Below are 16,828 nucleotides of genomic sequence, written 5' to 3'. Positions count from 1 at the left end.
GCCCTTCTCCCATGATCGCTCAGTTTAGGAAGAGTCCTGGTGGTTCCGAACTTCTTCCATTTACAGATTATGGAGGCCACTGTGCTCATTGGGACCTTCAAAGCAGCAGATATTTTACTGTACCCTTCCCCAGATTTGTGCCTTGAGGTAATCCTGTCTCGGAGGTCTACAGACAATTCCTTGTACTTCATGCTTGGTTTGTGCTTTGACATGCACTGTCAAGTGTGGGACCTTTATATAGACAGGTGTATGCCTTTCAAAATTATGTCCAATGAACTGAATTTACCACAGCTGGACTCCAATTAAGCTGTAGGAACATCTCAAGGATGATCAGTGGAAACAGGATGCACCTGAGCTCAATTTTGAGCTTCATGGCAAAGGCTGTGAATACTTATGTACATGTGATTTCTTAGTTGCTTTTTTTTTAATGAAATTTGCAAAAATCTCAAAAAATCTTTTTACACGTTGTCATTATGGGGCATTGTGTGTAGAATTTTGATAACAAAATTTTATTTATTCCATTTTGGAATAAGGCTGTAACATAACAAAATGTGGAAAAAGTGAAGCGCTGTGAATACTTTCCGGATACACTGTATATCACCTTCTTGTACTGGAAAGCTTAAGTCCTTATATAAGGTGCTTATATTTAATACAGTCAGTGCCTGAGGGGGAATGGTGTGACAGGGGGCAGGTGTGACAGAGGAGCTGGAGTGACAGGTTTGTGGTGTATCGGGGCTGGTGTGACAGGGGGCAGAAGGATGGAGAGACGGTACAGTAGGTCTTAAAGACAGGGCAGGAGGCTGGAGAGACACAGGGGGCAGGAGTTTGGTTTAACCTCTGTGGTATGATGACGACATTGGTTATATTCCTACACAAACAGGCATCTTCAAACCATGTGATCTCCTGCATGAATAGTGGATACTGACTGAATCATGCCCAGGGAGGATTCATTTCTTTAGAAGTTCCCCATTTCAGAGAAACCACCATATAGGTAAGGTGTATTTTTATTGAGTACACACAAAACTGTGGATTTTATTAGTGGAATTACTTTAGTGGGTTGGAATAAATCTAGCCCTCCATGCCCCACTTTGATACTGCCCCTAATGTTTATTTTTATTTCCCTTTAATTTACCCCACATGCTGGACACGCCTCCTCCCTGGCACACTTGGTGGGGGCACAGTAGCACACACGTTCTATGGGCGCTCTTGTCACATGCTACACCTCTGATGAAAAACCTCTTCTGGTAGTTAGTTACACTTTATATTATTTACTGTCGGCCATATTCCTGTAGCCTCACTAGATCTTTGTTATGCTATTGTTTAAAATTACTGTGATCATTTTCATAGATGTATTCTGATTGGTCAGTCAATTACCAATGTCCAATTTAAGCACCTCCATTTGGCATATACCACTTGAACCACATCCCTGAGAAAGTGTGATACAAGACGTGTTGGTTGTTTCCTGTTGGTATCCTGCCATCGCCCACTCTTGAAGATTCACCACAACTGGAACTCCCACTCCTGTTATTGTGACATACATTCCACCTCTTCCTCCTGGGACTTGGTGATATTAAATATATCATACTTGCCAACTCTCCCTCATTGTCAGGGAGACTCCCTGAAATAGTAGCAATCTCCCTGTCTCCCTGAAGAGTATAGCAATCTCCCTGATATCAGTTTACCCCCATTATGTAGCTGATATATAAATAAAACTGAGATATACAATATACATTCAAATGGGATTATTAGTATTTCCCTGCATTGTAAATAAGTCACAATGATCCCTTTGGCTACATACATTTTCTGAGAAGTATGAGTGCGTTTTCATCACCAAGTAGATCTTACTAATGGCTTTGGGGCTCATATACATTTGAACGTAAGTCAATATTATGACACACCTCTCAGATGTAGCAGTACACGTCCACTTTGACAGTTAGTGGTAGCCTTCGCTAATAGCAAAAATTTAATAATTAGACCCTACAGTCTTTAAACTCATCAGGTCATCAGGATCTCACTTTCTGTGACAAGTCTGGTTAACCATAATTAATTCAGATACCTGAAATAGCGTTGTTTACCCTTTATGGGACAGTAAGGCACGTAGGCAGCTTTGCAATTGTGATCTTTGCAGATACGGTAAAGCCTGTGTCCAACGCAGCATCGGATAATCTATCCAATTGTCCAACACAGCATCAGTTAATCTGTCCAACATCGGATAATCTGTCCAATGCAGCATCGGATAATCTGCGTACCATCGGCCGGCTGCGGTGACCCGTGGGGTCCTGCAGCCGGCCGCCGCAGTTTAGAGGTAGAGCCAGGAAATCTCCGTCAGCTGATGGAGTTCCTGGCTTCTTCCCTCCCCCGCAATGGCAGTGACACGCCTCCGTTTCGGGAAAAGGAAGGCATCACCGCCCCCTCCCCTTCCCCAAATGGCAGCAAACTGTCAATCACTGACAGGCTGCTGCCAGTTTACGTGCGGGCTCGCAGACCCCTTCTGCATATGCGCAGAACTGGTCTGGCGCCTGAAAGATTCCCGAACATCAGGAATCTGCATTCAGCAGTGCACTAGCATGCACTGCTGAATTAGGCCCATAGAACATTGATAAGGGTAGCATATTCTCAAGTCAACCATAAGGGTCAACAGGACAAGCCTGGAAAGAGTATCAGATCCTCATTCTCCCAGCAGTGACTCCACCCTTTATACAATACAATACCTCATTCAATATGTTCTCTAAACATTTCACATATTATGCAAGCATTTTGTCAACAATGATTTTCAATACATGTGGTTCAGTTCCATTAGGCCCAAAAATGCCAAGCTAATGGTAAGTAGTGCTCACATGAATGATGGTTTTACCGTGATCCAAAACATGCAGGAATTAAGCACTTACCTGCATAGCAATACAGCATAGTAAAATGTAGAACAGAGTTGACACAGAGCGATACATATGATACGACAAGATACTACTTACCTTCCGGGGCACCGAGGGGGGGTGCCCAGGTCCGGCACCGCTCCCCCCCCTATCACATCACAGCAGCCCAGCACACGCTGCTATATCCTGGGCTGCACTGGGAGACTGCTCACGGCTGCTAAAAAGCAGCCACAGCACTCTCCTATGCCTGTGGGGGAAGAGATCAAGCTGATCGCACCCCCCCCCCCCACTGGTTATGTGCCGGGCTGAGAGGGCTCAGAGCGCCCCCCGTTGTCAGCGCGTGGCGCTGCAAAACTTTACTATGTTTTTTTTTTTATAGAAGGGGATGTGGCTACATATCCTGTGATTAGGCCACGCCCCCTTTTAGCCGGGTTCGCCGCTGCTCTTGGCAGGCCTGGTTACCTTAATCATATCACCCTCTTAAAAAATGTTTGTCTGGTACTATTTCTAAGTCATAGGACAGAATCGGTATGTAATGCCGGTGGCTCTTTAGCCGCCGGATCAAATACCAACAGCGGCAGCCCGACGGATCGAAATCCCGACTGCAGCAGGTAAGTACCCTAACCCTCTCTTCTCCCTACCCTAACCCTCCCTTAGTGGTGCCTAACCCTAACTTCCCCCTGTTAGTACCTAAACCTAACTCCCCCTCCCCGCACCCTAAACCTAACCCTCCTGGGGGGTGCCTAACCCTAACCCCCCCTAGTAGTGCCTAACCATAACCCCCCCTTTCCCTACCCTAACTCTCCCGGCGGGGTTGCTTAAACCTAACCCTCTATCCCTCTGCAGCTAGACGCTAACACTCCCGGCTTATCTTCATTCGGTATGCCGGGTGTCGGGATTTTGTAGGGGGGCTAATGATAGGCGTTGGGATTTTGATGACTATCTTTAATCCTATGTCGGGATATCCCGCCCGCCGGTATCCTGACTAGCTTGTTTCTGTATCAAGGTTAATATTACAATCTTTAATACCAAATACAATAGTTAATGCAATTGTTAAGTATTTCCTATATGAATATATGTAAAAATCCTGGTAAATGTATCCTTGTGTTTGGGGAAGAGTGACATCAAGGACCTGCTTCCTGTTTGTTCACTGAGATGAGCAGGACTTAATGACACTATATACATATCATCGTGGGCGTGGCATTTCCTTGTGTACCTTGCAGCAAGTAAATGGCCTATTGAGTGAAATTTACAGCTTCCAGACAGAGCCGGATTATAGGCGGAGCAGACAGGGCGGTTGCCCAGAGGCCCCCACATAATGGGGGCCCCACACTGCCGCAAACATGCCACTTTGGACCCTCTATGGCTGGCTCCCCGCAGCAGACAGCAGTGACAGCACACTCCGTCACTGATGGACCGTGGCTGACAATGGAAGTACCACACACTCGGGGGCGGGGCCTAAAGCCGTGAAGTGTCTGCCCCCATTGCTGCCTGATGCTGCACATAGTGGTAGTGTATCCAGAAGAGCAGATGTACTAAACTCTGGAAAGTGATAAACTACCAGCCAATCAGCTCCTAACTGTCATTTTTCAAACACAGCCTGTAACATGACAGTTAGGAGCTGAATGGCTGGTAGTTTATCACTTTCCAAAGCTTAGTACATCTCCCCCTCTCTCTCTCTAACTCCCTTATGACTTCTCTCTCTCTCTGTCTCCCTCCCTCTCTCTGTCTCCCACCCTCTCTCTCTCTCCCTCCCTTTCGCTATCTCTTTCCCTCTCTCCCCCTTCCTCTCTCTCTCCCCCTCCCTACATCTATCTCTCTCCCTCTCCCCCTCCCTCCCTTACTCTCTCTCCGCGCTCCCTTTCTATGCCTCATTCCCTCTCTCTATCCCTTTTCTCCCCCCCTCTTTCCTTTTTCTTACCCCCTCTCTCTCTGTCTCTAACACCCCCACTCAAAATCCTGCATTTGTCCTGGCAGTGTACTAGATCATGTCCACTATGCTGTTGGGAGTCAGTTCTCAGCAGTGTTGCGGACAGGGGCACCAAGAGGGGGGGAGCGGGTACAAATTACCCGGGCCTGGGCTTGCTGCAGGGGCCCGGCGGAGGCCAGGGTCCAGCACAGCTCCCCCTCCCTCTTAAGTCACAGCAGCCAAGCACACGCTGGGAGACTGCTCGTGGCTGCTAAAGCAGCAACTGGAGCAGTCTCCTATGCCTATGGGGGGATTGTTCCCCCCATTGGCTGTGCGCTGGGCTGAGGGGCACACAGCACCCCCCTCCCCAGAGCGCAGCGCCACCTCGTGGCGCTGAAATAATACTTTTTCAGTATCTCCTAAGAGGGCGTGGTCACACCTCCTGGGATTAGGCCACACCCCATCACCTGGGCCCGGCGCGGCTCTCATCGGCCCTGGTTGCGGACATTACATAGTATGCTGCGACCTTGCTGGTCAGTGGAGAGTCCGGAGACAAAGTAATACCCCTTTCACATTGCAATGCCGGGTCACACCTGGGATTTTGTTCAAGCGTCCATCCTGGGTGCGACCCGGCTGAGACCCCTTTCAGACTGGCGTCCCAACCCGGCTTATTGTGAGATCATCTCCAAGTGCTGGTTCTTCCTATGCTGTGAACGGGACCCAGGTTACCTGTTCACATTGCATCGCGAGCCGGGTTGAACCCGTGTTCAACCTGCTTGTTAGCAGGGTTCAAATGCCGGGTCGCTCGACCCGGCTTATTTCAACCTGGCCCTTTCACACTGCACAGAGAAATAACCGAGGTTATTGAGTATGGGGCCCCCACAATTTAGTTGCCTCGGGGCCCCCACAAGCCTTAATCTGGCCCTACTCCCAAGTGTCCCTGATTCCGGAGCATTATAGCTGGGTCCACAGCACACAGGGTACACCACTGATTTTCCTAGTAATAGAATCTTGAGAAGAAGGTCCTAAGAGCATAAGACCCCCATATACATAATTCATGCTCAAGTATCCTTACCAGATATGAAGGGAATTATTGTGCTCCAAGTTTGGCCTGGACAGTATCCCTGGTGATGTGTTTAATGTACCAGTTCAATGTACCAGTTAAGAAGCAAAGTATCCTTGCAAATTATTTTAAAGTGTTGGTATATATGTAATATGGCATATGGTAAGAGAAAGCAACACGTGACATGATCTCAGCTCATTCCTACCTCCTGCTCTGCTCACTTTTCCTACTTACAGTATATGATACTTCACATCCATTTAGTTGTCCAATTATGCTAGATATTTCATCATTTTACTCTGAGCCACTCTAAACTCCCTCTCAGCATCACATCTATCTATCTATCTATCTATCTATCTATCTATCTATCTATCTATCTATCTATCTATCTACATACAGGGTGATCCATAAGTCTGGAGACCTCTTTATAAAAAGGAAATGATTAAGGAAACCAATAATTCATATATAAAGGGAAATCAATAACTAAATTAATTGGACAGATTCGGTTTTAGTTTTGAACTTTGTTGCAGTTGGGATGGAAGCAGAAAGAATACAGGGAAGCTATAGGACAGTTTATTGACGAGTCAGCTGGCAACCAAGCCCATGTTACATTGTATCACTTGCCAGTAAGCAGTTGTAGGACATACTTCTCACTTATTACATACACAAAAAGGGCAGAAAAAAGTCCTCAGTAAAAAATAATAATGTGCAAACAGTCATATCCTCTATTTTGCTAAATGTGAAATAATTTCTCAATAAGGGGCCTATTCATCATGAAATAGTTTTCACTTGAGATAATTTAGTTTACAATTGTAAGTGAATTGTTAAAAAATATTCTAATTCATCATTCCTTCCTTACAAAATATTCACTTCCGAAAAGCTGCTCTTTTTGCGGAGACAGCTTTTCGGAAGTGAGATAGTTTTCACCTTCATCTGTGCCTCCCGAGAATCTCCGCCGGCTTTTTTCAAACAGCGCATGCGCAGCTCCTGAACAACAAGAAGCGGTAAGCGGCTTGGCTCCTATTTTATAAGATTGAGGGCTCAAGGAGCCGTCGGCAGTCGGCTCCTAGTTTACAACAGTGAGGGGCTCAAACATTTCTGGATTCATCCCCCCGCGGCCGCCGGTGTCAGTGAAAGCGGCCGCCGGTGTCAGTCCTGGATCCCTGTGGCCACCGGTACCAGTGCAGCCACCCATCCCCCTGCAGCCGTCAGTGTCTGTGCCATTCCATGCGCCCGCCGGTGGCAGTGCTGACCCCCCTTTCCCCGCCAGTGCCGCCCCCCCCCCCCACATTCGCTGGTTTCTGTAGCCGTCCTCCCTCCCCATGTAACCTGCGTCCGGAGTCTGAACCCCCCTACCGCCCCCCCCCCTCCCACGCGGCGGCTGCTGTTCCTAACCTCACCCCAAGCGCCCCTGCAGCACAAGCTCCCGTGAATTACACAATTTCCACATCCCCATACTTATGGGGACTGTGGAAATTATCGGGGGGAGAATTGTAACCAGGAGATATCTGTGATATCTCCTGTGTTACATGCTTAATGAATAGCCCTGATCATGAATTTTTACAAAAGTAGAGACATTTTAATTTTCAGCCACTTTTGTAGAAATTAAGGGATGAGATGAATAGACCCCTAAATGTGACAATCTAGTATATTTTTAATAGCCTGTAGAACTGTAGAAACCAAAGGCTCCTTATCACAATGCAGGGAAAGGGGGAGTCCGCGTGACACTGACAAGATTTCTTTGAAGAGAGGTGGTTTTTAAGGGTGATCTGGTGGAAGAATCGTGTAGCTGTGACATCACACTGCAAAACAAAAGTGTGTTATAAATGTGGGACTGTTGCCATTCATTTTCCTAACAAGGGGCCTGATTCAGGCATGTACACTAATGCAATCCCATACATAGATGCTGTGCAAAGATATGCTAATGCATGCAGCCACCTGGAAATGTATAGAGAGGCTCATTGGCGGCTTCACAGATCCAAGCAAGTGTGTACAAACACCCAGTGGTGGCCGCAGATCGTTCTATAATCGACCATCTGAGTAACCCTATGATTGCGCAGAATGGCCACTGGAACTGAGACACTGGAGCCATGTTTTCGGCGTATGGGATTGCAGTAGTATGTTGAGACACGCCACAAAAATAGCTGCGACACACCTGCGTTTTTGCCACCACTCCCTGTAACCACCCCTAAATGGTCCCTGAATGTCAATTACTTTGCAAATAAATCCTCACTGCGAGCGGCATTGCTAGGTATCTTGGCGCATGCACAGTCGGCTGATAATCTCTCAACTGCGAAAATATCTCTGCGTCCACATCTTAATCAGGCCCAGAATCCCTATACTGTTCTGTTTAATGCATATATACATACTGTGACAGGATCACCAGAGATGGCGATTCTGTGTGGGGCTGTAGGGATCCACCCACACAGGATAGTTAAACTAAGTTTTGTCACACCTAGCTGCTGCCTTGTGGAGAGAGTCCAGGTCTGGGCTGATGAGAAGGCAGACCAGTCAGGCTGCCATTGGAGACAGTCTAAGTGGGACTGTGGCAGCCAGAGAGACCAGTGAAGCTAATCCAAGCCATTGGGGGCCAGAGGGCCTGAGTCCAGACCTGTTGGAGGCAGTACGGACCACAAAACTCTCAAACTGTGTGGCGTAAAAGCATCTAAGCTGCAGGCAGGAAGCCACTGTCCATACCTGCAGAAGGCAGGTAGGACCACAAGAGAAACTTTGTATGAAGGCCAGGCCGGAGCCTGTGATAGACTCTGCAGAAAGAGACTTTGGAATTTATTTGCAGACTAGCCATCCGAGGTTAGTCAGGGGTGAAGAAGTGAGTCAGTGCCCAAATGGGGCTACGCGTTTATTATTTTTGTTTCCAGATTTATGCTAACAGTAAAGCACTTTTCTTATTTATAACCTGAAATGCAATGTGTGGACCCTGCTTTCGAAATTTGCTAGGCCTGCAATTTGAATGGCAACTTGTGCAGGGTCTTGGCTGGACACCCCTCCCCTCTCAGACAGGTACCACTTCCACTTCTGCAGGGTTTGCATCTGAGCCACTGCTGTGTGGGCCCTTAGTCCTTCTTGTCGAACCCACCCTGCCACCAGCAAATCAGTTCGGACAGTAACTGGTTGTTGCTTTGTTGTGCTCTCCACATGCTGCAGGGCAGTGTAGGCTGCCCGGAGGGTCTTCTCCAATCTTGAGTACCTGGTCTGGTCAGTTACAAATTGTTTTGTCCAGACACCTATTGGAATCTTCTTTTTACCGCTGTTTGTGCTCTTCTACCATAGGTCCCATGACGGGTGTAGTATGGCATGCCGACAGATCAAATCCCGGTGGATCAAATACAGACAGTGAAAATAATAAAGTAGGAACCGGAGCTTCAATGAGTGGATGCTGCTCTTCAGTCCACTGAAGTGGTCATACAACACTTCTAAAACAGTAATAAAAAATATAGATGTGGACAAAGGCGCAACCTTCTAAGATGGCGTGACCAGATAAACCAAGATATAGTCTCATATAAATTATGTGAGTTCACTGAGGATTGAAAAGTCCTTCTTCAGTTTTAAACAACACCAAATCCAACAGATGGATCCCTCGTAGATCACATAAAAAAAGAAGAATCGCAATATAGCGTAGTAAAATTTAATCACATGAAATATCAAACATCTAAAACACAAATCCTTCACCAACATATAAAAAGCGTACCAGAGATGGCGGTGTATAATGCACACCTATTTGCATATGAGCCAATATATCCCAAAGTTTCCCTGGAAGAACCTGGAATGGCAGCTCTTAGGTGTGTATTCCAAGATGGAAGTCCTCTGGTGCTATGTCTCTGTCACCAACGCGTTTCAACTCCCTTCTGGAGTCTTTTTCAAGGTGTGTTTGGTGGGTGCTAAAAAGATCTTTAAATACCCCTCACATACCTCTGATAGGTAGACAGAGGAGGAGTAGCTAAATGGTTACATTCATTTAGACAATAAAAAACATATTATAATCCTTTCTCAAAATTTACATAAAATGAATCACTGTAATAGGTCGACAATAATTAAATAATACATATTGTAAAAGTGTCTCCCTCCTGGAATGCATATTCCAGCAGCGGGACATCACTTCCTGTTTACCTTTTTATATAAATAGTAATCCGGGAATGCCTTTAATGAACATCAATCTCTCTATGTGCTCAAATAGCCAGCTACTGAACATCCCCACATTCAGAAGTAGCGCTCGCGCACTTTCTAATTGCATATGCAGATCTAACTTGGACCAGGAAGTGTAATACACGCCTTTGATCTTGAGGCGTGAAACGCATGATGACCCCGTGTCCAGGAGTCGCACTCGCGCATCTCCTACCACGAAACAGGGATCCACCGGAAGTCTGGTAATGTGCTGCACACCTCTGATTAAGAGGCGTGGAACGCAACGCTTTCCTAATCCCAGAAGTTGGTCTCACATGTTTCCCAATATCATATAGAGATATAGGAAAGACCGGAAACATGTCACATCCCTTTGTCATTCGGTGTGGAACACATAAGTTCCGATTAAAGCAATATATCATGACAATGAAAGGGATAAAATAATAAATAGGTGGACATAGTAATATACATCGAATATAAACAAATTCACATGAATATAATAAATAACATTAAAATCCATAAAATAATCCTAAAAAACCTACAAAAAAACCTTAAAAGACCTAAAACCCTCATAGAAACCATTTTAGTTCAAAATCAACATTCAAACCCTTAGGTGCTAAAGTGCCAAGTTCATAAATTGTTTTCATTTCTGATTGTGCCAATGAAGTATCTACATCTTTTTTCCTCCAGTGTCCCTCAACTTGTTTGATTCCTATAACTAGCTTCAAATCTGCGATGGAACATCGGTGAAATTCTTTAAAGTGTTTAGAAAGTGAGTGATTTTCGTATCCTTTTTTTATATTTCTAATGTGTTCGGCCCATCTAACTCTTAAAGGTCTAGATGTGCGACCTACATATTGAAGGCTGCAACTACATTGTAATAAATAAACACAGTTCTTATTATTGCACGTAATGAAGTCTCGAATCACATGTTCTGAATTTCTTGATTTGGCAATAAAGTTTTCTACTTTACTTGGTTGATTTTGATGGTTTCTACACATAATACATACTCTACACCTATGAAATCCTTTAGTTTTTATTCTCCCTTGTTTTTTCTTTAGTATGGCTCCTTTTACTAACTTATTCTATAAATTCGGAGCTCGACTGTAGATAAATTTTGGATTTTTAGGAATCACAGGCTTAAGTAAAGGGTCAAAAGGTCTTCTTCCAGAAGGTGCCAATATTTTCTTATTATCTTCTCCACTTTTTTATGTTGTCCATTAAAAGTCGTGATAAAGTGAAGAATAATTTCTTCCTTGGTCTTATCTTTAGTAATTAGCAGATCATCCCTGTTGACAATAGTCATTTCTTCTATTGCGGGGTCAATATCTGAGGTTTTATATCCTTTTGCTAGAAATTTTGGTTTAAGAACTCCCACCTGTTCTTTAAATACCTGGACAGCAGTACAATTTCATCTGATCCGTCTCATTTGCCCTTTAGGGATGTTGTTTAACCATAAGGGGTGATGATTACTGTCAATGCTGATGTAGGAATTACTATCAGTGGGCTTACAATAATTTTTTGTGTTTAAAATGTTATCTCGTATATATATGACCAAATCTAAAAAGCATACTTCCTCCTTACTAGAATTAAAAGTTAACTCAACATTAAAAGCATTTAGATTCAATTCCACACAGAACTTGTCGAGACTTTCCTGATCCCCCTCCCAAATAAATAAAATATCATTGATAAAACGGTACCATTTTAAAATCTTGTGCAAACACTTGTTATTGGACCATACAAAATGCTCCTCCCACCATCCCATAAAAAGATTAGCATAAGCAGGGGCAAATCGAGTTCCCATTGATGTACCCCTGCGTTGCTGATAGAATTTCTCATTATACCAGAAAAAATTGTTCTCTAGGATGAACTTAATCCCTTCACAAATAAAATTAATCTTACACAATGGTGTTTCACTTCTCATGAGAAAATATTTTACAGCCTCTATCCCATGGGAATGGTCAATAATCGTGTATAGCGAGCTGACGTCTACTGTGTCCAATATATAACTCTTTCCATTCTATTTCTTTCAATTTATTTAAAATGTCAATAGTATCTTTCAAATAGGAATTTACTTTTAAAACCTCCGGCTGTACAAAATGGTCAATAAAATGAGATAAATTAGAGGTGGCAGAGTCAATCCCTGCCACAATGGGATGTCCTGGAGGATTCACACTATCCTTATGAACTTTAGGCAGGATGTAGACTATTGGGATGGTAGGTTTCTCTATATAGATATATTTTTCTTGCTGTTCTGTTAAAGCCCCTTCTATTAAATATTTGTGTAACAAAATTTTAAGATTTTTGTTTATCCTTTCGCTAGGATTGGTTTTTAAAAGCCCATAGATCTCTCTATCATTAAGCTGTCTCATAATTTATTTGTCATACTTAATGGAATCCATAATCACTATTTCACCACCTTTATCGGCAGGCTTAATTTTAATATCTACATTTTCACGCTGATCTTGTATTGCCTGTCTTTCTTTTCAGCTGATATTGCCAAATTTACTCCATTTTGGTTGAATTTTATCCAATTCAGCTGTTACAAGTTTATTAAAACTTTCTATAAGGCAACCTCTTTGAAAGGTGGGGTTAAACATGGATTTAGGTCTAAAGGTCTCTATTTTCTTTGATTTTTCACCCTTTTGGCTTAAAAAATACTTTTTTAAGGAGATTTTCCTAATAAACTTCTGTAGGTCCAAATATATTTCAAATTTATTCAATCTGTTATTGGGAGCAAATTTAAGTCCATTTTTTAGGACTATATTCTCTTCCTTGGTCAACGTATGGTTACTTAAATTAAAAATTCTAGTTTCTTTTAATTCATCAGGCATAGATATAGCAACATTGTTTTCAGGAAAGCTGACAATATTTTTTCTACATTTTCCTTTCCCTCTACATCCTCTTTTCTTTTTCCTCTCTAGAAGTTTATTTTTTTCCATCTCTGACTCCTTCCTAAAAAATCCTCTTTATTTAAAGTCTCGAACCTATTCCGTGTAATAAAATGCTTTGATCTTGGAGGGTCTCTAACGTGCCATTCATCCTTTACATAGAATCTTTCTTTATCATGATTAAAATGGTATCTATTACATTGATTAGTTCTTTGTGTGCTCTCATAGCGGGAGTTCCATTTTTTGGGAGTGGCATATCTATTATCTCTTCCCCTTATTTTAGGTTTTCCCATCTATTTCCACCAAGATAGGTGTGAACTCTCCCCCTACTGTTTTCCCCCCTTATGTCTTTATTGTGGTAGGAGTATTTTCTAGAACTTTCATATCTACCTTTTTCTATTTCCTCACAACTGCAGGGGGAATCAAATTCATTTTCTATATTCTGAGTCTCAAGGGGAGTTCCAAAATTAAACCCCTTTTTCTCACGGGGTATACTTTTGTCAATATTTTCTATCTCATCCCCTCTTTCAGTTATATCCCTCATAAATTTTCATTTTTTTCTCTGAATTATTTCTTTCTCTTTCTTAACAATCCTAAATTCCATATTCCTTTCCATATTTTGGCAGTCTTCAGAATCTCTATAAGGTTCAATAAGGGAGGTTAAAGTTCCAATCTGTTCTTCTATGCGACTTAACTCTTTTCTTCTTTCCTGGACAATTAGGTCCATCAAAGAGAAAGAACAATCATTTAAAATTTTGTTCCATTTATTTAAAAAATCACTATCTTCCTGTTTAAAAGAAGATGGTTTATGAATCTTTAAACCTCTTGGGATCAATTGTTCAGTTATGTATTTTTCCATGGTAACAGTTTCCCATCACAAGCGGCTTTCTTTGCCTAGTATATTTTCTAGTTTTTTTAAGAGGTAATTTAAATCCTCTTCAATTAAATTCTCCTGATCGGTTTCCTTAGTAATGTTTTCACTACTACTAAATACTGAGTTAATTAGCAGTTTCCTCTGGTCCCTGTATCCTAGCATGATGTCTCAAGGTTCACAAAGAATGACATAATAATGATCTGAAAATAAAGTAGGAACCTGAGCTTCAATGAGTGGATGCTGCTCTTCAGTCCACTGAAGTGGTCATACAACACTTCTAAAACAGTAATAAAAAATATAGATGTGGACAAAGGCACAACCTTCTAAGATGGCGTGACCAGATAAAGCAAGATATAGTCTCATATAAATTATGTGAGTTCACTGAGGATTGAAAAGCCCTTCTTCAGTTTTAAACAACACCAAATCCAACAGATGGATCCCTCGTAGATCACATAAAAAAAGAAGCAGAATCGCAATATAGCGTAGTAAAATTTAATCACATGAAATATCACACATCTAAAACACAAATCCTTCACCAACATATAAAAAGCGTACCAGAGATGGCGGTGTATAATGCACACCTATTTACATATGAGCCAATATATCTCAAAGTTTCCCGGGAAGAACCTTTTATTATGTCCGGCGGTATATCATCCGGCGGTATGGTAACTACATCCCCCCATGACATGCCGTGTTCAGTGACTGTCACATCCAGGTAGAAAGGCTGGTTAACCTGAATTGGGCCCAGGGTGTTATGCACCTGGATAGCTTCCTTAGCAGCTTGAAAAGCATCTTCTTGCTCAGCTGTACAAACAAACGCAGTATTTTTCCTGATATCTTTGTAGATAGGACTTAGAATGAGACCCAAGTGTGGTACAAATGATCTCCAGTATGCCAAAGTTAGCACTTTCTGTGCTTCCAGATGTTGGAGTCTTTATTTGGTACTCCTGCATTCAAAAAGTCAGAAAACATCTGGCTTCTGGAAACCTTATTTCTGACAGGCTGCTTTTCCCCAGCTTTTGTCTTTTCAACAAGACGCTGTGCCAACTATAATAGCGTGAGAGTTTAGAAAATGTGAGAGTTTAGTAGTAACCTCTCATATTGGTCGAGTTTTATCTTCAAAATGGGAAAACATCTGAATTAGAATTTAAATCATGAGTTTTTTAAGTCTAAAACATGCGAGTTTGCATGTTCTCAGACTCTATTTTCTGTGTTTGTGTGTGAAATGTATGCGCAGTAGCCGCACGTGCTTCAACAAAGGAGCAGCGCCAAGCGTGCGCCTGTGTCATAAGTAAAGGGCCGGCTGGCTCGTCTGTTGAAGAGTGGTGTAACCCCCAAAGTGCACTTCAAAAAAAATAAAAATTCTTCTTTTCTGTGTTTGTGTGCACCTTAGCCGCACGTATATATATCAATTTAACATAAATGGAGGACAAAACTTTGTCCGATAAAAATAAAATAGGGAAAGATCAAGAACCACTTCCTCCTAGTGCTGAAGCTGCTGCCACTAGTCATAACATAGACGATAAAATGCCATCAACGTCGTCTGCCAAGGTCGATGCCCAATGTCATAGTAGAGGGCATATAAAATCCCAAATGACAAAGTTCAGGAAAATGACCTTAAAAAAACATTTAAATCATCTGAGGAGAAACGTAAACTTGCCAATATGCCATTTACGACACGAAGTGGCAAGGAATGGCTAAGGTCTTTTCCTATGTTCATGACTAGTGGTTCAGCTTCACATGACGATGGAAGCCCTCCTCCCGCTACAAAAATCAAATGAGTTAAGCTGGCAAAAGCATAGTGAAGAACTGTGCGTTCTAAGAAAATATCACAAATCCCCAAGGAGAGTCCAAGTGTGGTGGCGGTTGCGATGCCTGACCTGCCCAACACTGGACGGGAAAAGGTGGCTCTTTCCACCACTTGCATGCCCTCTGCAAGTGTTGGAAGAAGCACCCACAGTCCAGTTGCTGATGTGCAAATTGAAGATGTCACTGTTGAAGTACTGGCGCTGAGGAGGAAGTTGGCGAGGAGGATTCTGATGGTGATGTGATTTAAATCACGCTCCAGGGGAGACAGTTGTCCGTGGGATGAAAAAGCCCACCACGGTCATGCCTGGGCAGAAGACCAAACATTCCACCTCTTTGAAAACAACTGTCTTGCCATATGTACCATATGTAAAGGTGAAATAAGTAGGGGTAGGGACGTTAACAACCTAGGAACATCCTCCCTTATATGTCACCTGCAGCGCGTTCATAAAAAGTTACTGTCAAGTTCAGAAACTTTGGCTAAGACCGTAAGCAGTCCAGGGACACCTAAATCCCTTTGTCCTGTTGTATCCAAACGCCTGCAAACCACACCGTCAACTCCCTCCTCGTCAATTTCCTCCTTAGTCAGGATCGGAAGTAGTCCGGCAGGCCATGTCACTGGCATGACTGACTCTCCTATCCGGGATTCCTCCGGAGGATCCTGCATTGCTATGCCTACTGCTGCCGCTGCTACTGTTGCTGCTGGGAGTCGTTCATTATCCCAGAGAGGAAGTAGAAACACCACTACTTTTACTAAACAATTGACCCTCCAACAGTCCTTAGCGAGGAGGATGCAGTACGACAGCAGTCATCCTGAAGCAAAATGGATAACTGAGGCCTTGACTGCTATGTTGGTGTTAGATGTGAATCCGGTAACCGCCATTAGTGCAGTGGGATTTAGACAATTGATGGAAGTAGTGTGTTCCCGGTACCAAATCCCATCTAGATTCCACTTCACTAGGCAGGCGATACCGAGACTGTACAGAAACGTCAGAAAAAGTGTCCTCAGTGTCCTAAAAAATGTGGTTGTACCCAATGTCCACTTAACCACAGACATGTGGACAAGTGGAACAGGGCAGACTAAGGACTATATGACTGTGACAGCCCACTGGGTAGATGTATCGCCTTACGCAGCAACAATAGCAGCATCACCAGTAGCAGCATCTCAGAAACGCCAGCTTGTTCCAAGGCAGGCTACGCTCGGTATCACCGGTTTCAGTAAGATGCACACCGCCGACAACCTCTTAGAGAAAGTGAGGGAAATCATCACCCAGTGGC

General features: G+C 43.3%; 1 protein-coding gene across 1 annotated transcript in view; it reads right to left on the bottom strand.

The window, feature by feature from the left end:
• Window positions 1-7,268: 7,268 nt before the first annotated feature.
• The window catches only part of LOC148540410 (uncharacterized), a 117,795-nt gene continuing 108,235 nt past the window's right edge, over window positions 7,269-16,828 (bottom strand). The window contains exon 22 of the mRNA XM_088443704.1: window positions 7,269-7,641. Within this exon, the coding sequence (XP_088299830.1) occupies window positions 7,533-7,641 (109 nt within the window). The 3' untranslated portion in view covers window positions 7,269-7,532. The remainder of the gene's footprint in view (window positions 7,642-16,828) is intronic.

Source organism: Taudactylus pleione, unplaced genomic scaffold, assembly GCF_031769625.1.
Source record: "Taudactylus pleione unplaced genomic scaffold, aTauple2 ptg000019l, whole genome shotgun sequence".
NCBI classification, from domain to species: domain Eukaryota; kingdom Metazoa; phylum Chordata; class Amphibia; order Anura; family Myobatrachidae; genus Taudactylus; species Taudactylus pleione.
The sequence above is the reverse complement of the archived record's forward strand: the minus strand, read 5'-3'. Positions and strand labels throughout refer to the sequence as shown.